The sequence below is a fragment of the Bos grunniens genome, chromosome 2 (genome assembly GCF_055505025.1).
Source record: "Bos grunniens cultivar Pamir isolate PY7600 chromosome 2, Bosgru_T2T1.0, whole genome shotgun sequence".
Lineage (NCBI taxonomy): Eukaryota > Metazoa > Chordata > Mammalia > Artiodactyla > Bovidae > Bos > Bos grunniens.
Window position 1 is genome coordinate 118,106,689 of NC_141166.1, and position 21,594 is coordinate 118,128,282.

The 21,594-nt window shown below is 39.5% G+C and overlaps 1 protein-coding gene across 1 annotated transcript; it reads right to left on the bottom strand.

Moving 5' to 3' along the window:
* Positions 1-1,732: 1,732 nt before the first annotated feature.
* LOC147378634 (cytochrome c 2) lies at positions 1,733-20,761 on the bottom strand. The gene is made up of 3 exons (XM_086360360.1): positions 20,514-20,761; positions 14,986-15,160; positions 1,733-2,034 (listed from the first exon to the last, which is right to left on the bottom strand). The coding sequence occupies exons 2-3, from the start codon at positions 15,152-15,154 to the stop codon at positions 1,886-1,888; spliced, it is 318 nt and encodes a 105-aa protein (XP_086216486.1). The 5' UTR covers positions 15,155-15,160; positions 20,514-20,761; the 3' UTR covers positions 1,733-1,885.
* Positions 20,762-21,594: the final 833 nt, after the last annotated feature.

A 21,594-nucleotide genomic window follows, 5' to 3' on the forward strand; every position in this document is an offset into this window, starting at 1 on the left:
TATGGATCACAATAAACTGTGGAAAATTCTGAAAGAGATGGGAATACCAGACCACCTGACCTGCCTCTTGAGAAACCTCTATGCAGGTCAAGAAGCAACAGTTAGAACTGGACATGGAACAACAGACTGGTTCCAAATAGGAAAAGGAGTACATCAAGGCTGTATATTGACACCCTGCTTATTTAACTTGTATGCAGAGTACATCATGAGAAACGCTGGGCTGGAAGAAGCACAAGCTGGAATCAAGATTGCCGGGAGAAATATCAATAACCTCAGATATGCAGATGACACCACCCTTATGGCACAAAGTGAAGAGGAACTAAAGAGCCTCTTGATGAAAGTGAAAGAGGAGAATGAAAAAATTGGCTTAAAGCTCAACATTCAGAAAACTAAGATCATGGCATCTGGCCCTATCACTTCATGGCAAATAGATGGGGAAACAGTGGAAACAGTGTCAGACTTTATTTTTGGGGGGCTCCAAAATCACTGCAGATGGTGGTTGCAGCCGTGAAATTAAAAGACGCTTACTCCTTGGAAGGAAAGTTATGACCAACCTTGATAGCATATTAAAAAGCAGAGACATTACTTTGCCAACTAAGGTCCGTCTAGTCAAGGCTATGGTTTTTCCAGTAGTCATGTATGGATGTGAGAGTTGGACTGTGAAGAAAGCTGAGCGCTGAAGAACTGATGTTTTGAACTGTGGTGTTGGAGAAGACTCTTGAGAGTCCCTTGGACTGCAAGGAGATCCAACCAGTCCATTCTAAAGGAGATCAGTCCTAGGTGTTCTTTGGAAAGAATGATGCTAAAGCTGAAACTCCAGTACTTTGGCCACCTCATGCGAAGAGTTGACTCATTGGAAAAGACTCTGATGCTGTGAGGGATTGGGGGCAGGAGGAAAAGGGGATGACAGAGGATGAGATGGCTGGATGGCATCACTGACTCGCTGGACCTGAGTCTGAGTGAACTCCGGGAGTTGGTGATGGACAGGGACGCCTGGCGTGCTGGGATTCATGGGGTCACAAAGAGTTGGACATGACTGAGCAACTGAACTGAACTGAACTGAACTGACTGATGGTCAACAATTGCAATTTTTTCCCCAATAACATTCCTAGATAAGATCATGCTGCTGCTACTAAGTCACTTCAGTCATGTCCGACTCTGTGTGACTCCATAGACGGCCTCCTACCAGGCTCTGCTGCCCCTGGATTCCCCAGGCAAGAACCCTGGAGTGGGTTGTCATTTCCTTCTCCAAAGCATGAAAGTGAAAAAGTGAAAGTGAAGTTGCTCAGTCGTATCCGACTCTTAGCGACCCCATGGACTGCAGCCCACCAGGCTCCTCCATCCATGGGATTTTCCAGGCAACAGTACTGGAGTGGGCTGCCATTGCCATATTTGACTTTATTTTCCCTACTTTTTTTTCCTTAAAGTTACTTTAAGTATTGTTCATAATAAAAAGCAAACATATAATCAAAACAACTTAATGAAAATTAAACCTAATGTCTGCTATATTTACATTTAAAATGCAGAGAAATAAGTATGTGGAAACTATTTCCATTATCACTGGTAGTTTCTAGATTTATAAAATATTTTGTGCATGTAGAGACGACTAAAGAACAGTAAGTTTCAGTTTCCTTCTCTCTCTTCCTCCACCCTGACCTTGCTCACATTCTTAGCAACCAGACAAAATCAACTTCAGACTCCGAAGGGCATGTGATAAGTAGGTTACACACAATCAAAAACATCAACTTTTATTTTAAAATGTTAAACTTACTTACAGGCTGATCAAGAAAGATCAAATATGAATTTTTTAAACATGTAAAATTGGAAAACATGAAATTGGAAAATTTTGGTTTATAACTAATAATTTTTAAGTTGCAAGAACATTTCATGAAGATGTTGCCTGTTTCAAATACTCAATAAGATCTTCTCTCTCACTCTTCTTTTTAAGACCAGCAAAGATCATTTTAGTTCCAGGGATATATTTCTTTGGGTTCTCCAAATATTCCATCAGAGTCTGCTCTCCCCAGATAATGCCTATAAAGGTGAAAATAAGTTTTAAGTTTGCATAATTACATTTATAAAACTTACTTACTGATGTGCTCTACATTCGAGAACAAAAGCTTACTTTTGGACTCAATAGGAATGCTATTATAACCGAAAATACTTACAGTTTCTGACCTACAAGAAAATTCCAAAATTGGCCTTTGGTGATCTCCTGTTTGGGTTTCTTACAGAAATCCAATGCTGTTTAAGATCATCTAAGGTACACCAATGAACCACCAACCCAGACATGTTGTGCCATCCTCCTAGAGTCACAGAGTTCACTCTAGAAAAGATCTTAGAGGTCAATTGACCCAAATCCTCATTTTGCAGATAAGTGAATGATGACCCAAAGAGAGAATAATAACTTACCTTAAGATGACAAGGCCACAGAGTCAGGAACCTGTGACTAGTAACTCAGTTCCATGTTTGGGGTGGGGAGTTGCTCGGTTGGTTTTTTACCAATCATAGCAAGCTGCCTCCGTCTAGATCCCTACCAAAAATTTATGACTTCAGGAATCCAGTTTTAAAACCAGAGAAAAAGGTTGCCTCTAACTTTTTTTCCTTTCTGAAACCAGTTGAAAAGAACATGAACAAAGAGAAATAGAAATGCTAATTCTACTTTTAATAAAATTCTTGAGGGAGTACCTCACAAATTTGATACAATTAGAAAACTACCACAGACATAAAACCTGGACCAGAGTGAGAGGACACTTGTCATTAATTTCAAGACAAAAGTTCTCCAGAATAGGTGACAAATCCTAAGGGGCAGAGTCATGACGCTCTGGCCCCAAAAGAGTACAGTATATATTGACTGGCTTTGAAAGTCTAAATTCAATTTGATATCATGGAGGGCCAGGGGAGCCAGGATTAAAGAAGAAAACACATCTTTAAAAGAAAGATTCTACCTTGTTACAGGATAGAAGAGAAAGGTACTGGGTAACCCTGGAACTACCAGACTTGGTCAGCTGAAGAGCCAAATAACCCCCCAGCCAACATTCACACATACACATATCTCTAAAACATAACTGTGGGTAAGGAAGACTTCATAACCAAATGGAAAGCTCAGACCCTCACTCTTACTGACCTTCTGCACATACCCATCCTGATGAATCATCCTCATCAAAAGATGAGTAGTAATTAAAAAGGAATCAGCATGAAAGAGCACTAAAAACACATACACACAACAGCAGAAATACAAAAACCCAAAAGATAAATGAAATATACACATCAGAAATCATCAGAAAAATCATGACCACATCCCCATGGATTCAAAAAAGATCTTTACAAATCAAGGATTTATAGCAGAACTACAAAGGGTCAAGGAGAAAATGATAAAAACAGAAGACATAAATGACAGCGAAAAGAACAGACACTGCTGATAGCACACTCAGGCTTGAAAGTATTGATAAAAAAACAAAATGAAAAAAATTAAAAGTTTAAAACAATCAAAGGAAAAATAAGTTATAGAAGATATGTAGACAAAAGACATCCAAAATATGTACAACTGATGGCCCAAGCAACATTTCTTTAAAAAACAAATGAAAAAGTATAAAATTTTTAAAACATGTAGTGCAAGAAAACTTTCAAAAATAAAAGTTCTGAGTCTACCAACTGAAAGAATACATATCCCAGGAAATTCCGAAACAAATGAATCAAGGATTACACACAACCCAATAAGTTCCTAATTTTTAATGAGAATTTTACTGAAATTTAGGGGGGAAAGAATAAAATAAAAATAAAACCGATTAACTTATAATGGAAAACAGTCAGGCTGGCTTCAGATTTCTTCAAAGAATAATTCAACACAAAGCATACAAAATCTTGAGGAACTAAAAGAATCATCCAATTATTTTAAGTCTAGCCAAAAAGTTTAGCACAGACTCGGACACGACTGAAGTGACTTAGCAACAGCAGCAGCAGCAGTGAGATATAATTGACGTATAACATTCTCTAAGTTTAAGGTGTACAATAGGTTGATTTGATACATTTATATATTGATTTTTCATTACCACCATAGCAAGAGCAAAAAACTCCACCCCATCACATAATTGCCATTTCTTTTTTGTAGTAAGAACATTTAAGATATACTCTCTTCTGCTGCTGCTAAGTCACTTCAGTTGTGTCCATCTCTGTGCGACCCCATAGACATCAGCCCACCAGTCTCCCCTGCCCCTGGGATTCTCCAGGCAAGAACACTGGAGTGGGTTGCCATTTCCTTCTCCAATGCATGAAAGTGAAAAGTGAAAGTGAAGTCGCTCAGTTGTGTCCGACTCTTAGCGACCCCATGGACTGCAGCCTACCAGGCTTCTCCATCCATGGGATTTTCCAGGCAAGAGTACTGGAGTGGGGTGCCACTGCCTTCTCCGATATACTCTCTTAGCAACTTGCAAGTATATAATACAGGATTATTAGCTATAATCACCATGTTATACATTAGATCCTCTGAACTTGTTAATCTTGTAGCTGGAAGTTTGTACCCTTTGACCAATATCTCTCCATTACCCTAACTCCCCACCCTGGTCACTACAATTCTACTCTCTATTTTTCTAAGCTTGGCTTTTTCAGATTCCACATATAAGTGATATTATACAGGATTTGTCTTTCTCTGTCTGACTTATTTCACTTAGCATGATGCCCTCAAGATTCATCCAAGTTGTTGCAAATAGCAGGATTTCCTTCTTTCTCATGGCTGCATAGTATTCTATTGTGTATAAAAAGCACTTCTTCATTCATCTATCCATTAATGGACTCTATGTCATTTCAATATCTTGGCTGTTGCAAATAATGCTATATTGAACATGGAGGTATAGATACCTCTTCAAGGTTCTATTTTCATTTCCTTTGGATGTATACCCAGGAGTGGGATTACTGGATCATATGGTAGTTATATTTTAAACTTTTTGAGGAAACTATACACTGTTTTCCACAGTGGCTGCATCAATTTACATTCCCACCAACAGTGCAAAGGGTTCCCTTTTCTCCACATCCCTGCCAATAATTGTTATTTCCTGTCTTTTGATAACAGCCACTCTAAAGGTGTGAGGTAACAATCTCATTTGTGATGATGGCCACCTTTTCATGTATCTGTCGGCCATCTGTGTATCTTCTTTGGAAAAATATCTATTCTTTTCCTCTGTAAATTTTTTAATTTGGCTGTTTGGTTTTCTCTCTATTGAGTTGTATGAGTTCTTTACATATTTTAGATATTAACCCCTTATTAGATACATGATTTGTAAATATGTTCTCCCATTTAGTAGGGTGCTTTTTAATCTTGTTGATTGTCTCTTTTGATGTTCAGAAGCTTTTCAGTTTGATGTGCTGTGTTGTGCTTAGTTGCTCAGTTGTGTCCAACTCTTTGCGACCCCATGGACTATAGCCCACGAGGCTCCTCTGTCCATGGGGATTCTCCAGGCAAGAATATTGGAATGGGTTACCATGCCCTCCTCCAGGGGCTCTTCCCAACCCAGGGATCAAACCCAGGTCTCCCACATTGCAGGCAGATTATTTACCAACTGAGCCACCAGAGAAGCCCAAGAATACTGGAGTGGGTAGCCTATCCCTTCTCCAGAGGATCTTCCCAAACCAGGAATCGAACTGGGATCTCCTACATTGCAGTGGATTCTTTACCAGCTGAGATACCAAGGAAGCCCTTAGTTTGATATAGTCTTATTTATTTTTGTTCTTTTTGCTTGTGCCTTTGGTGTCATATCCAGAAAACCACTGTCAAGACCAATATGGAAGAGTTTTCCCCTATGTTTTCTTCTAGGAGTCTTATAGTTTCCAGTCTTATGTTTAAATCTTTAATGCATTTCAAATTAATTTTTGTCAGTAATATACAAGAGAGTCCAATTTCATTCTGCTACTTATCATTCTTATTTCATTATTAAAACTAACAAATACTCATATTATATGCCCAAGTAAGTCACAAATACTACTTAAACAGTCTCACTTAGGAAAAATTTTATTTCTAATTGTTAAATAATGTTAAAGCCAAGCCTTATAAGCTTTTATCTTTGACAATAGCCTATAATAAAAGATATATTTGTAATAAGTTTTAATATGATTTCAAATCAATATTAATAAAGAAAATGTTAAAGAGTTTTGGCAGCTAGAGGGACAATAATAACTGTTCTAAAAATCAGAACTTTAAAAGTTGACTGTTCTTATAAGAGGATAATAAAATAAAGACACTATAGAAAAATATTACTTGAAAAGTTAGAGAGCCATATAAATGCAAACAATAAATGCAAGTTTAAGACTTACTGTAATAAGTGCAATTCAATTCTCATACTAACTGTCTAGAGTTAGCACAGACTCCAAAGTTTCCAACAAGACTGCAAGTTCAGGGTACCCAGCCCATCCAAACTTCTAACCAATTGGCTATAAATTTAAGGGTTCCCAGGACCCCCTTAGGTATGATAATTCAGTAAAACAATTCACAGAACTCAGGAAAGCACTACTTAAAAATCACAGTTTTACTATAAACAATACAAATCAGTACCAGCCAAGTGAAGAGACCCATATGGTGAGTTCTGGGAAAGTCACAAACACAGGGGGTCCTGGCCCTGTGGAATCAGGACTCATCACCCTTCTAGTACACGGATGTGCTTATCAAACAGGAAGCTCAAATAGAGCTTCCAGTTTAAAGTGGTCAGAGTTTTTGATTGGGGTTTCATTACATAGACTTGACTGATTGCATCACTCACCATGTGCCTAAACTCAATCTCCAGCCCCTACCCTCTATACCTGGAGATTAGACTGCTATCACCTAGCCCAAAGTCCCAATTCTCTAATCAAAGAGTTGGTCTTTCCAGCTTGGCCAGTCCCAGCCCTATCAAGAGCCCTACTGAATTTTCTCATCAGCATACATTCAGGCTGCAATCCCAAGGCCCAACGTTGAAAAACAAAGACACTCGTGTGTGTGTGTGTGTGTGTACGTGTTAGTCTCTCAGTTGTGTCTGACTGTTTGTAACTCCATGGACTATATATAACTTGCCAGGCTCCTCTGTCCATGGAATTCTCCATACAAGAATACTGGAGTGGGTTGCCATCCCCTACTCCAGGGGATCTTCCCGACCCAGGGATTGAACCCAGATCTCCAGCATTGCAGGCAGATTCTTTTACCGTTTGAGCCACCAGGGCAAACTCTCTTATCACTGGGAAATTCCAATGTTTTACAGATCCCTCCCAAGAACCTGAGATAAAGACCAGACAAATTCTTTATTAAAGAATATCTACTAACCAGCACTTTTACATATACTAAATACAATGATATTGTATTAAAACAACTATGCTTCCCAGGTGGCACTAGTGGTAAAGAACCCACCTGCCAATGCAGGAGACCTAAGAAACAAGGGTTTGATCCCTGGATTGGGAAGATCCCCTGGAGTAAGAAATGGCAACCCACTCCAGTATTCTTGCCTAGAGAATCCCATGGACAGAGGCGCCTAGTAGGCTAGAGTCCATGGAGTTGAAAAAAGAGAAGCAAATGAAGCGACTTAGCCCAATGTAAGTAATGTAACAACTACACAGATGTTTTAAAAAGGTGATAAACACCCTTGACTTGACAAAGATTAAACTTTATGTTGCTTTAATATAAGAATTTTTATCAATTGTCTATATATGTATTTTATATATATGTGGTCGTTTTTTGTCGGTGTCCCCTGAATAAAACTGTGTTGAGACCCCTAACCTCTGGAGCCTCAGAATGTGGCTTTGTTTGGAAATAAGGTCATTGCAGCTGTGATTAGTAATGATCACAACTGAAAAGTAAGATAGGCCATACTGAGAAGGATAGGTCTCCCAGTCCAATATTACTAGTATCCTTACTAGAAGGCCATGTGAACACAGACACGTGCGGACAAGGTAACAATGAAGGCAGAGGCTGGAGTCATGCAGCTGAAGGCCCCAAACTCCAAGTTTACTGGCAAACACCCAGAAGCTAGAAAGAAGCAAGGGAGGATTGTCCTCAGGCTTCAGAAAGACCATGGCCATGCCAACATCCTGATTTACACTTCTAGCCTCCAGAGCTATGAACCCATAAATTTCCACTATTTTAAGCCACCTAAATTATGGTACTTGGTTACACCAGCCCTAGGAAACTATTACCGCCCTCCAATGCTAAGTTGTAGCAGTACTGCTCTAAAACAGACTTAGCATATACTTCCCGCCTCATCAGAGTTTGCCTGGGAACCCAAGTCTAGGAACAAATGGCTTTGCCACTTTTCTATCCTACTAAACGGCATTGCTCTCAAGGCTTTGAGAAAATGAAAAGTATCTTACTTTCACATATGCACAGAAAAAGCTGGCAATCTAGATGTGTTAATTTTCTTTTACTCAAACCATTTGACTATCCATAAGGTCTCTTTCTCCAAAATTCCAGATAACAAAAATTTCACTACATCTTATCTATCTGTAGTATAAGTAACTCACAATTAATCTTTTTGATTGTAATATAAGTGCTGAACATTAAGCTTTCAATTGCTGAGGCAACTCCTTCAAATATACACATTTTGAATAAATGCACTACCAGCTACACAGAGTCCCTTGGACTGCAAGGAGATCAAACCAGTCAATCCTAGAGGAAATCAATCCTGAATATTTATTGGAGGGACTGATGCTGAGGCTGAAGCTCCAATACTTTGGCTGCCTGACTCTAAGAGCCAACTCACTGGAAAAGACCCTGATATTGGGAAAGACTGAAGGCAGGCGAAGAAGGGGATGGGAGAGGACGATTTGGTTGGATGGCATCACCCAGCTAAATGGACATGAGTTTGAGCAAGCTTCGGGAGATGGTGAAGGACAGGAAAGCCTGGCATGTTGCAGTCCATGGGGTCACAGAGAGTCAGACATGACTGAGTGACTGAGCAACAACTACACAAGTAGATGGAGAGCCAGGCTGCCCACCCATGAAGTTCCCTTTCTTCAGAAAGCTCTGGTAGACCCACATACCTATTTGACTGACCTGCTTGCTTTTCCCTTCCCATGCTTTAATTCGTGCTTTTATATTTTAAATTCACCAGTAAAGAGTGAACCCATAAAACCCTAGGCAACCCATCCTCAACCCCAATAAAAGCAAAACTCCAAGCCCGTGCTCTCTCTCTACCTGCGACCACACTGTGTGCCCCAGGCATGCTGTGTGCCCTCAAGAACCTGTGAGTAATAAACTTTGTTTTTTCCAGCTTCCTGATGTTGTTGCTAAAGGAAAGTGCACCTTGCAATCATATTAAGAAATGTAATAGGCTGAGACCAACCCCAAACACTATCTTACTAGAAACATTAATACAGGTTGAAATAAGTAGAATCCCTCTTTCGACAAAAAGCAAGCTATTACCTGTGCACTCGAAAATAAAAAATAGTACACAAGATGCCAAGTACCCATATTAAAGCCTTTCTCCTACAACGTGGTCTCCAAGCTAAACCAAGTAAGGTAATTTAGTTTATGTTGCTGTTGTCATTTAGTCGCTAAGTCGTATCTGACTCTTTTGCAACCCCATGAACTGTAGACTGCCAGGCTCCTCTGTCCATGGGATTTCGCAGGCAAAAATACTGGAGTGGGTGCCATTTCCTTCTCCAGGGGATGTTCCCAACCCAGGAATTGAACCTTCATCTCCTACACTGGTAGGCAGGTTCTTTACCACTCAGCCACCAGGGAAGCCCAATTTTGTCTATATAAGCAGTATAAAACCTATTAAGTAAATTTTTAGTACTAAATTCAAATCACTAATGAAAGGATTTGCAACTTCCAATAATCTATATTTAAAACTTCTTCAAACACCAAGTAAAGACATCACAAGAAAATGACAAACCAATTATCTCTTATGTAAAAATCTTCAACAAAGTACTAGCAAGTTAAATTCAACAGCACTGTTAAAAGAACTACACACTACGACCAATTGGGATTTATCCCAGGAATGCAAGAATAGTTCAACACAGGAAAACCAATATAATACAAACATTAATAGAGCAAAAGGGGAAAAAAAAACACATGATTATCTCAACAGACGCAGAAAAAGCATTTCACAAAATCCAAAACCTTTTCATGAGAAAAAACATTCAGCAAACTAGCAATAGAAAGGACCTTGCTTAACATGGAAAACAGAATTTATGGAAAACCTAGAGCTAGCACCATATTCAAGGTAAAAAATGGAACCCTTTCCCTCTAAGATCAGGAACAAGATCAAGATTCTCACTTTTACCAGAGCTATTCAGAATTCTACCATAAGTCTTAGCCAGAGCAATTAGGAAAAAATGACAAATAAAAGCTACTCAGGTTGGGAAGGAAGCAAAACTATCTCTATTCACAGGTGACATAATTCTCTACATAGAAAATGCTAAAGAATCACAAAAAATCTACTAGAGATAATAAACGAATTTAGCAAAGTTGCACAGTACAAGATCAACATGGCTTGTCTGGTGGTGCAGTGGTAAAGAATCCATCTGCCAATGCAGGAGACACAAGAGACATGGGTTTCATCCCTGAATCAGGAAGATCTCCTGGGGTACGAAACGGCAACTCACTCCAGTATTCTTGCCTGGAACATGCTATAGACAGAGGAACCTGGTGGGATACAGTTCATGGGGTCACAGAGAGTCGGATGCAACTGATTGAACACCCATGCCAAAAACTGGAAAGGCATCCCATGTTCATAGAATATAATGTTAATACTGTTAAAATGGCAATACTCGCCAAAACAATTTACAGATGTTATGCAATCTCTATCAAAATTCTATAGGTCTTTTTTGCAGAAATGGAAAAATGATCTTCAAACTCAGGAAGTTACAAAGGGTCCTGAAAAGCCAAAAAAATACTGAAAAATAAAAACACTGCTGGAGGGCTCATCCCTCTGAATTTCAAAATGTATTAGGAAGCTACAATAACCAAAACAGTGTGGCAGTAGTATAAGAACAGAAAGGCAACAGGCTGCATTTCACTACTGTATGTCTGCAAGAACAGACATGCAGACAAATGGAAGAGAGCGGAGAGTCCAGACGTAAACCTTAACATATATGGTCAACTGATTTTCAACAAGCGAGTAAATTCCATTCAACTGTGAAAGAATGAATCCCTTCAACAAATGGTGCAAGGACAACTAAATAACCACATGCAAAAGAATACAGTTGGACCACTACCTCACTCTATATAAAAACTTAATGATAATTAATTAGAGGTAAGACAGTGACCTAAATGTAAGAACTAAAACTATTAGAAGAAAATATAGGGTAAATCTTTATGACCTTTGATATGGTGATAGATTCTTAGATTTAACATCCAAAACACAAGCAACATCAACAATAAAAATAAACAGACTTCATACAAATTAAAAACCACTGTTCATCAAAAGACATTATTTTTAAAAACAAAGACAATCTACAGAATAAGAGAAAAAAAACTGCAAGTCACTTATTTGATAAGAGTTTAATATTCAGAATACATGGACACCTCTTGCAGTGCAGTGCAGCACATGTGTGCTCAGTTCAGTTCACTTCAGTCGCTCAGTCGTGTCCGACTCTTTGCGACCCCATGAATCACAGCACGCCAGGCCTCCCTGTCCATCACCAACTCCCGGAGTTCACCCAGACCCACGTCCATTGAGTCAATGATGCCATCCAGCCATCTCATCCTCTTTCGTCCCCTTTTCCTCCTGCCCCCAATCCCTCCCAGCATCAGAGTCTTTTCCAATGAGTCAACTCTTTGCATGAGGTGGCCAAAGTACTGGAGTTTCAGCTTCAGCATCATTCCCTCCAAAGAAATCCCAGGGCTGATCTCCTTCAGAATGGACTGGTTGGATCTCCTTGCAGTCCAAGGGACTCTCAAAAGTCTTCTCCAACACCACAGTTCAAAAGCATCAATTCTTCGGCGCTCAGCCTTCTTCACAGTCCAACTCTCACATCCATACATGACCACAGGAAAAGCCATAGCCTTGACTAGACGAACCTTTGTTGGCAAAGCAATGTCTCTGTTTTTGAATATGCTATCTAATTTGGTCATAACTTTCCTTCCAAGGAGTAAGTGTCTTTTAATTTCATGGCTGCAGTCACCATCTGCAGTGATTTTGGAGCCCAAAAAATAAAGTCTGACACTGTTTCCACTGTTTCCCCATCTATTTCCCATGAAGTGATGGGACCAGATGCCATGATCTTCATTTTCTGAATGTTGAGTTTTAAGCCAACTTTTTCACTCTCCACTTTCACCTTCATCAAGAGGCTTTGAGTTCCTCTTCACTTTCTGCCATAAGGGTGGTGTCATGTGCATATCTGAGGTTATTAATATTTCTCCCGGCAATCTTGATTCCAGCTTGTGTTTCTTCTAGTCCAGCATTTCTCATGATGTACTCTGCATATAAGTTAAACAAGCAGGGTGATAATATACAGCCTTGACGTACTCCTTTTTCCTATTTGGAACCAGTCTGTTGTTCCATGTCCAGTTCTAACTGTTGCCCCCTGACCTGCATATAGGTTTCTCAAGAAGCAGGTCAGGTGGTCTGGTATTCCCATCTCTTTCAGAATTTTCCACAGTTTATTGTGATCCACACAGTCAAAGGCTTTGGCATAGTCAATAAAGCAGAAATAGATGTTTTTCTGGAACTCTCTTGCTTTTTCCATGATCCAGCGGATGTTGGCAATTTGATCTCTGGCTCCTCTCAGTCGTGTCCAACTCTCTGTGACCCCATGAACTGTAGCCCATTAGGCTCCTCTGTCAATGGAACTTTCCAGGCAAGCATACTGGAGTCTTGTTGCCATTTCCTACTCCAGGGGATCTTCCCAACCCAGGGATCAACCATATGTCTCTTGTGTCTCCTGCATTGGCAGGTGGATTCTTTACCATTGTACCACCCGGAAAGAACTCTTAAAACCTGACAAAAAGTCAACTCGAATAAAAAATGGGTAGAGAATATCAACAGACATTTTTCCAAAGAAAATATACAAATGGCCAACAAGCACATGAAACAATGTTCAGCATTATGGATCATTAAGGAAATACAAAGCAAAGTCACCAAGGCTACTTCCTACCCACTGTTGCTATTGTTTTTAGTTGCTAAGTTGTGACCAACTCTTTTGAGACCCCATGAGCTGTAGCCCACCAGGTTTCTCTGTCCATGGGATTTCCCAGACAAGAATACTGAAGTGGGTTGCCATTTCCTTCTCCCAAGGATCTTCTCAACCCAAGGATCAAACCCACATCTCCTGTATTGCAGGCAGATTCTTTACTGCTAAGCTACCTGGGAAGCCCTCATATCCACTAAAATGGCAGTAAAAGAGAAGAAAAGGAAATCACAAGTGTGGGTGAGTATATAGAGAAATAAGAATCCTCCTCCATTGACGATGGAAAAGAAAAATGGTGTAACCACTGTGGAAAATAGTTTGTTGCTGCTGCTGCCGCCAAGTCACTTCAGTCGTGTCCGACTCTGGGAGACCCCATAGATGGCAGCCCACCAGGCTCCCCCATCCCTGGGATTCTCCAGGCAAGAACACTGGAGTGGGTTGCCATTTCCTTCTCCAATGCATGAAAGTGAAAAGTCAAAGTGAAGTCGCTCAGTCATGTCAGACTCTTAGCGACCTCATGGACTGCAGCCTACCAGGCTCCTCCGTCCATGGGATTTTCCAATGGCAATTTGCCATTGCCTTCTCCGGGAAAACAGTTTGACTTTTCCTCAAAAAGTTATTAACTGATCCAGCAATTTCACTCCTAGGTATAGATTTAACGTAACTGAAAACAGGGATTCAAACAAACAATTTTTCACAAATGTTCACAGCAGTACTGCTTAAAATCGGTACAAGGTAGAAACAATACAAATGTCCATCAATTGATAAATGAATTAAAAAAATTATATATATATATATATATACATACACACAGACACATATATATATGCAATGGAATATTACCCAGCCATAAAAAAGTAATAAAGTACTGATATATGCTTCAAGTTCAATGAAAATATGCTAAGCAAAAGAAGTCAAACACAAAAGATCATATATTATATGATTCCTTTCATATGAAATATCCAGAGTAGGGAAATCCATTGAGACAGCAGATAAGTGATTGCCAAAGGCTGGTAGTTACGAGATAGATACGAGGAGTGATTATTTAATGGGTACGAGGGTTTTTCTGGGATAACAAAAAAGCTTTGAAACTACAGAGGTGGTGATTGGACAACACTGTGGATACAGTAAATGTTTCTGAATTTTACACTTCAAAATGGCTAATTGTATTTATGTGAATTTCATCTACTAGAAAAATAAAAAGAAATATAAAATAAAATAAAATAAAAATCTTTCCAAACAGTAGTATAGTAGTGATATGAAATTTGGACCAGTAAGAAATGCTCAGATCCCAAGAACAGTTCAAAACAGAGAAGTACTTTATTTTTTAAATGAATGCTAACTATATTTATAAATATATATAGATACAGATATCTCCAGGAGTAATAAATTGCTTTGCAAACATATTAGTCTTTTGCAACTATTTTTAATTTCAACCTAAAATTAACTGCCATCTACATACCTTCTATCCAACAAAGAAATGACTGACTATACTTTTTCAAGCTGAAAAATAACTGAATATACTTTTTCAAATTGAATATACTTTTCCACCCTGCTAAGAATCACTACCAGAAATAGAAAACTACCATTATGCCATTAAAACATAATTTGATTTTTTAAATTCAGCTTATGCTTTTTCAAGATAAATGTATTGCTAAAAATGAAGTGTCTTGTATAGGCAAAAAATTAATGCTACAGAAGATTGCTAATCTTGCTGATAAAAACATGACCAGTTATCCAAACACAGATCTTTTGATATACATTAATATTTCTGTAATATAAATGTGGATTTCATTTTTAATACTACAAATTAGGAAATTATTATAATATCAAATCCTGTGTTTTCTTCTTTGCTACAAAGTTTCTGGTTCTCTCCAACAACTGCCTAGCTTTTACCTTTGTTTTTGTTTGCCTCGGTATAAGAAAATCCTGGCGCTTGTCCTGTTTTTCTGCCAAAAAGGCCCCAGAGATTTGGACCAGTCTTGTGTTTTCCGCCTTTCTCCACTGTGTGACACTGAGCACATTTTTGAATAAAGATCTTCTTGCCTGCCTCAGCATCTGCCATTTTGTTCTGCAATGAAACATTAAAACCACAGACCAAAGAAAATATCAGATTTGCAAAGCTGGAGAAAAAGGAATTTCAACACTTTGACTGAAGTATTAATGATATTAAACCAAAATATAATTTAAAGCATGTGCTTTAAATTCTGAGTGCTCAAAAACACAAACATAGCATTCAGTTTTATAAAGAGTCTCATTTATCAGATTTATTTTTAATTTCTAGCTATAGCTACTTTAGAAACTGCTATTGGTATAAGCCTGGTTTTACGTCAGCCTTCAGACAATTATGGGGTTCTCTGGTGGTTCAGACGGTAAAGTGTCTGCCTGCAATGTGGGAGACCGGGGTTCAATCCCTGGGTTGGAAAGGTCCCCTGGAGAAGAAAATGGCACCCCACTCCAGTACTCTTGCGTGGAAAATTCCATGGACAGAGGAGCCTGGCAGGCTATAGTCCATGGGGTCGCAAAGAGTCAGACACGACTGAGCAACTTCACTTCTTCACTTCTTCAGACAATTATAGTGATTTACCTAAATCAATTATATTCTTTCTTTTCACTTCCAAAAAGTACATGTGTAAAAAATTATGTGAAGCATATATGTCTAAATTGGTACTTCCTCACTTAAAAATAAAGATAGAACAAGTTGGAAAGATGATTAAATACAATGTTTATTATAAGTACTTATATGCCTGCAATAATAGACAAAACTATAAAATACCATGCAGAATGAGGCTACATATGGAATGAGGCAAGACACATATAATATATAATTTCATGTTTACTTTACACTCTAAGTGGTAAACAAATCTACCAAGACTAAATCAAGCATTACCTGAAAATAATTAAATAACAATATTGAGTTCAGTCAGCATTAGTATACATAGCAGAAAATACGTGGTCCTAAGTAGGAAAGATTTTATTTTATGGTGATAGACATACACAATAAATTCTGTACAAAGATACTTTTGTTAAGACTGCCCAAAACTCTACTGGGTACCTAAATAAATGCCTCATCCATGTAAAATGATATAAAAACTAAAATAATTCGAACTTATTGAACAAATGTAGCTTAAAATGCTAATGACTGCAGTACCTTGGTTTTGTTTTCCTGCAGCTTGTGTTCTTTGAAGAATGGGTGCTGGGGCAGTGGAAGTGGGGATGGATTCCAACATAAGAGTTACTGTTACAGACATCATGAAAATTCCTAATTCTTTGACAGGTTCTAGGCACATTTTTACCTTCATAGCTCAATTGAGAAATAGAAAATGTTTGTGTTATTCTGACAATATTGAAAAAACAATACTGTTTAACTAAAGTAACTATCCTGGAGAAGGGCATGGCAACCCACTCCAGTATTTTCACCTAAAGAATCCCATGGACAGAGGAGCCTGGCAGGCTACAGTTTATGGGGTTTCAAAGAGTTGGACACAACGGACATGACTTAGCACGCCAAGTAACTATTACAGTGAAACTAGTATTTCATCTGTATGTACCATGTGCATGCATGCATGCTAAGTTGCTTCAGTTGTGTCCAGCTCTGTGGGACCCTATGGAATGATGCTAAAGCTGAAACTCCAGTACTTTGGCCACCTCGTGCGAAGAGTTGACTCATTGGAAAAGACTCTGATGCTGGAAGGGATTGGGGGCAGGAGGAGAAGGGGACAACAGAGGATGAGATGGCTGGATGGCATCACTGACTCGATGGACATGAGTCTGAGTGAACTCCGGGAGTTGGTGATGGACAGGGAGGCCTGGCGTGCTGTGATTCATGGGGTCGCAAAGAGTCAGACACGACTGAGCGACTGATCTGATCTGATCTGATCTGATGGATTGCAGCCTGCCAGGATCCTCCGTCTGTGGGATTCTCCAGGAAAGAATACTGGTGTCGGCTGTCACGCCCCACTCTAAGGGATCTTCCTGACCCAGGGATCGAACTTGTGTCTCTCCATTGGCAAGAGATGTAGCTACTGCATTGGCAGGCAGGTTCTTTACCACTACCAGCACTACTAAAAATACCACTACTACTTATGTAGAAACCCAAATCAGTGTCAATAATCCACTTAAAGGGAGGACAGAAGTTTTCTTTGGGCAGTATCCAAAACAATTCAACTGTTAATCAGTGCTTTAGGTCTAATGCCTGGGGCTGATGGTGCACTGGGATGACCCAGAGGGATGGTATGGGGAGGGAAGAGGGAGGAGGGTTCAGGATGGGGAACACATGTATACCTGTGGCAGATTCATTTTGATATATGGCAAAACCAATACAATATTGTAAAGTTAAATAAAATAAAATAAAATAAAAAAGAAAAACACTTTATCCAAGAGAAGATTACTTTAAAATTCCAAACTTAAATCAAAATACTGCATTCAATTTCTAACTAGGTGAGTTCTATCAACTTTCTGTATAGGTACAGAATTCACTGAACCTTTGAATAAAGGACATAGAGAGGAAAACCTGAGTCACTAAAACAAACATATGGCCTTTAGTAAAATGTATTCACTACACCAGTAAAGCTTGTGTAATACAAAAACGTTAGGGAGGGGACATATGTATACTTATGGCTGGTTCATGCTGTTGTATGGCAGAAATCAACACAACACTGTAAATCAATTATCCACCAATTAAAAATAAACTAAAAAAAAGAATCTACGAGAACCCAAATGTCATCTCAGTACTAAAGGAAACTTTCTTTCCAATTTTTATATAAAGCAGAAAGATCAGATTGATTTTTATACCAATTAAATTTTACCAGTAATTCAGGAAACTAGACTTTAAAAAAAGGATAAAACAAAATATTTTGCTTATTAACACAGATTTTACATGCAAGTCACTAAGAAAATATATATTGTCACTGTTCAAACTATCAGTATTTAACACAAAACACTGCTGCCGTCTTTAATCACTGCTGTGCAAGTATCTAAGATCCCTCTTCAAAGTGCATTAAAACCAGTAGATTCAGCAATGGCAGCAAGGGAGGACACAAGAAGACCAGGAAGGATCTCAAGGGAAGTCATTTTGTCTTATAATCATTTGGCACTCTACTAGTACTTAGTAACTAAGAAGAAATATCTCACTGAAATAGACAAAGATATGATATCTGGTATGAGAATGATCACTCATCCAAAAACGAATTCTAAAACTAAATAGACCAAGATAAGAGTAGCAAGCAATTACACATGCTTACTTAATGCCAGGCATATTCTAATGTGTAAGCCTGTACACATTATTAATGTATTTAATCTCCACGTCAGCCATGTGAGATAGATACTATTAACATCTCCGTTTTTTATGGATGAGAAAAATGAAGCACGTAGAGCTCATTTCAAGTCATAAGCTGATGAAAAGTAGAGAGAGATGGTGAAAGATGAGAGAATTACATCTATAATCCTAGATTTTTAATTTCAACAATTCCCTTCTAAGAGTGATTGAGGCAACCCTGTGTTGAACATAATGTCTGACACACTGCAGCTGCTAAACTGAGTGAAAATACTTAACGAGGAGTAAGTGAAAAAACTTTTTAATACTGGTACATACCACTGACATTTCTAATTTTGCCCATAAAAAGAGGAATGTGGTAAAAAAACAACTAAGATACCATTAAAGTCTAAGAAGTCCATATAACTGAAGTGATGAAAGAGGAAAGAGAAGCTCACTAGAATATTTTAAGGATGAATACTACACTGATTTTAAAAAATTAAGTGGGATTATGCATGTTGTAGTGGGAAAAAACACTGGAGTGGAATGTATCACAAAGATGTGACCCTGGGTAAATCGTTTCATGTTTATGAACCACATGCATAGGTGTTTCTATAGTCTTTATCCTTGCTAATCTGCTGTACTTGAACCTATGACCTGGAACAAGAATCCAGCTTTCCAAACTCCTAATTGCCAAAGAAAGTTCAAACTATCACACAATTGCACTCCTCTCACATGCTAGTAAAATAATGCTCAAAATTCTCCAAGCCAGGCTTCAACAGTACATGAACCGTGAACTTCCAGATGTTCAAGATGGATTTAGAAAAGGCAGAGAGGCACCAGAGATCAAATTGCCAACATCTGCCAGATCATCAAAAAAGCAAGAGAGTTCCAGAAAAACATCTACTGCTGCTTTATTGACTATGCCAAAGCCTTTGACTGTGTGGATCACATCAAACTGCAAAATTCTTTAAGAGATGGGAATACCAGACCACCTGACCTGCCTCCTGAGAAATCTGTATGCAGGTCAAGAAGCAACAGTTAGAACTGGACATGGAACAACACACTGGTTCCAAATCAGGAAAGGAGTAGTCAAGGCGGTTTATTACCACCCTGCTTATTTAACTTATATGCAAAGTACATTATGCAAAATGCTGGGTTGGATGAAGCACAAGCTGGAATCAAGATTGCCAGGAGAAATATCAGTAACCTCAGGTAAGCTTTTGAACTGCGGTGTTGAAGAAGACTCTTGAGAGTCCCTTGGACCGCAATAGAGATCCAACCAGTCCATCCTAAAGGAAATCAGTCCTGAATATTAATTAGAAGGACTGATGCTGAAGCTGAAACTCCGATACTTTGGCCACCTGATGCGAAGAACTGACTCCTTGGAAAAGACCCTGATGCTGGGAAAGACTGAAGGCAGGAGAAGGGGAGGACAGAGGATGAGATGGTTGGATGGCATCACGCACTCGATGGACATGAGTTTGAGTAAGCTCCCGAAGTTGGTGATGGACAGGAAGGCCTGACGTGCTACACAGTCCATGGGGTCGCAAATAGTCGGACACTGAGCGACTGAATTGAATCTCAGCATGCCACCACCTCCTTTTGGAGGCTGACTTCTGCTAAACATGGGCTGAAGGTTCGGCTCAAAATCAGTCCCATCCAGAAATCAGAAGGGCTGCAGCGAGGCCCCTGGTAGAAACAGTCAGAATTCTGTTTTACTTAAGACTACTCAGGCCCCACCTGGCTAGGGCTAAGGGAGAGCTTCTTACTATCCGGACGGTTGGGATACTCCTCTCTGAGTGAGCTAAGTCACTTTAGTCGTGTCCGACTCTGTGCGACCCCATAGACGGCAACCCACCAGGCTCCCCCGTCCCTGGGATTCTCCGGGCAAGAACACTGGAGTGGGTTGCCATTTCCTTCTCCAATGCGTGAAAGTGAAAAGTGAAAGTGAAGTCGCTCAGTCGTGTCCGACTCTTTGCAACCCCATGGACTGCAGCCTACCAGGTTCCTCTATCCATGGGATTTTCCAGGCAAGAGTACTGGAGTGGGGTGCCACTGCCTTCTCCGTCTCTGAGTGAACCCAGGCCTAAATTGTATCGTGGTCCATAACGGTGTTCAGATCACATGAGGTCGCAGGCCACTCCCTCCTAGCTAGTCCCATACTTACCTCAGGGCCAGTGGCTCCGTCCTCTGCCTCCTTGCAGAACCTTTAGCGTCAACGTGCAGCTGTGAGCCACAGTCTGTCCTGAGATCAACGCTGGCGATACCGCAGCAGCGCCTCAAAGACTGTACTGCTGGCCCAGCCCAGCACGTGCTTCTGGGACGACGTCGGCCAATGGAAGGCGGGGCTCCGTCGGCACTGCTGATTGGTCCTCAAATCCCGCAGGAACGCAACTCTCGCAGGAGCAAAAAAACCTAGCATTGCAGAGTTGTTACTGATTGAGTTTAAATGTGACAAAATGTTTATTTCTTTAACTTTTACCTAACTTAAGAGTTATCTATGTATATTCACAGTAAATACCAGTTCTTGCTTGAGGTAGGAACTCAACATTTTATGAATGATTCATTAGTGTTTGACTGTGGGAATCAAATCACGTCAATAAAAGAATAAGGCAAGTGCTTATTGGGGGCAAGACGCTGTGCCAAGCAACTTGGAAGGACAAACTATGAACTGAAGTTCCAATTTTCATTGAGGTATAATCCAGCTGGGGCAAGATTAAAGTACATTAAAAGTTAAATCATTATAAATGAGCTACATAGAAGTGCAATAAATAAGAACTGACAGCAAAGTTGCAAGCTGCCTGTTTAATCGCCAAAAGAACAACAGACTAGAGCATGAATAGAAACAGAGAATGCGTCCTGAAGGAGCGAGGGAGGGAGATATAAGGGAGAGGACTGAGAAAGCTTTAAGAAGACGAGGGTATTGAAGGCAGACGGGTGAGAAAGCCAAAGCTGTGTTTAGGAAAACGTGAGGGGGAAAGTAGTTCACCTGTGGTTACACGATTACCTCAGTGAGATGTGAGTGGTAAAGGCTATTAACAGAGAAATAAAAATATTAAAATAATTTAGCTTATTAAATTTTGTGTTAGGTAAGTGCAAGATTTACCCATATTCTCTGGAGTGCTGTCCAATAGAACTTTCTACTATGATGGAAATATTCAGCGTGGACCCCGTCTACTAGCTGCAAGTAACTTTGAGCACTTTAAGTGTGACTCACGCGACTAACTGAATTTTTTATGAGTTTAGAG

Coding starts and splice junctions, on each gene's coding strand:
- LOC147378634 (XM_086360360.1), bottom strand. CDS start 15,154: ATGGCAGATGCTGAGGCAGGCAAGAAGATCTTTATTCAAAAATGTGCT. Junction 2,035..14,985: donor CGAGGCAAACAAAAACAAAG/GTAAAAGCTAGG, acceptor TCACCTTTATAG/GCATTATCTGGGGAGAGCAG.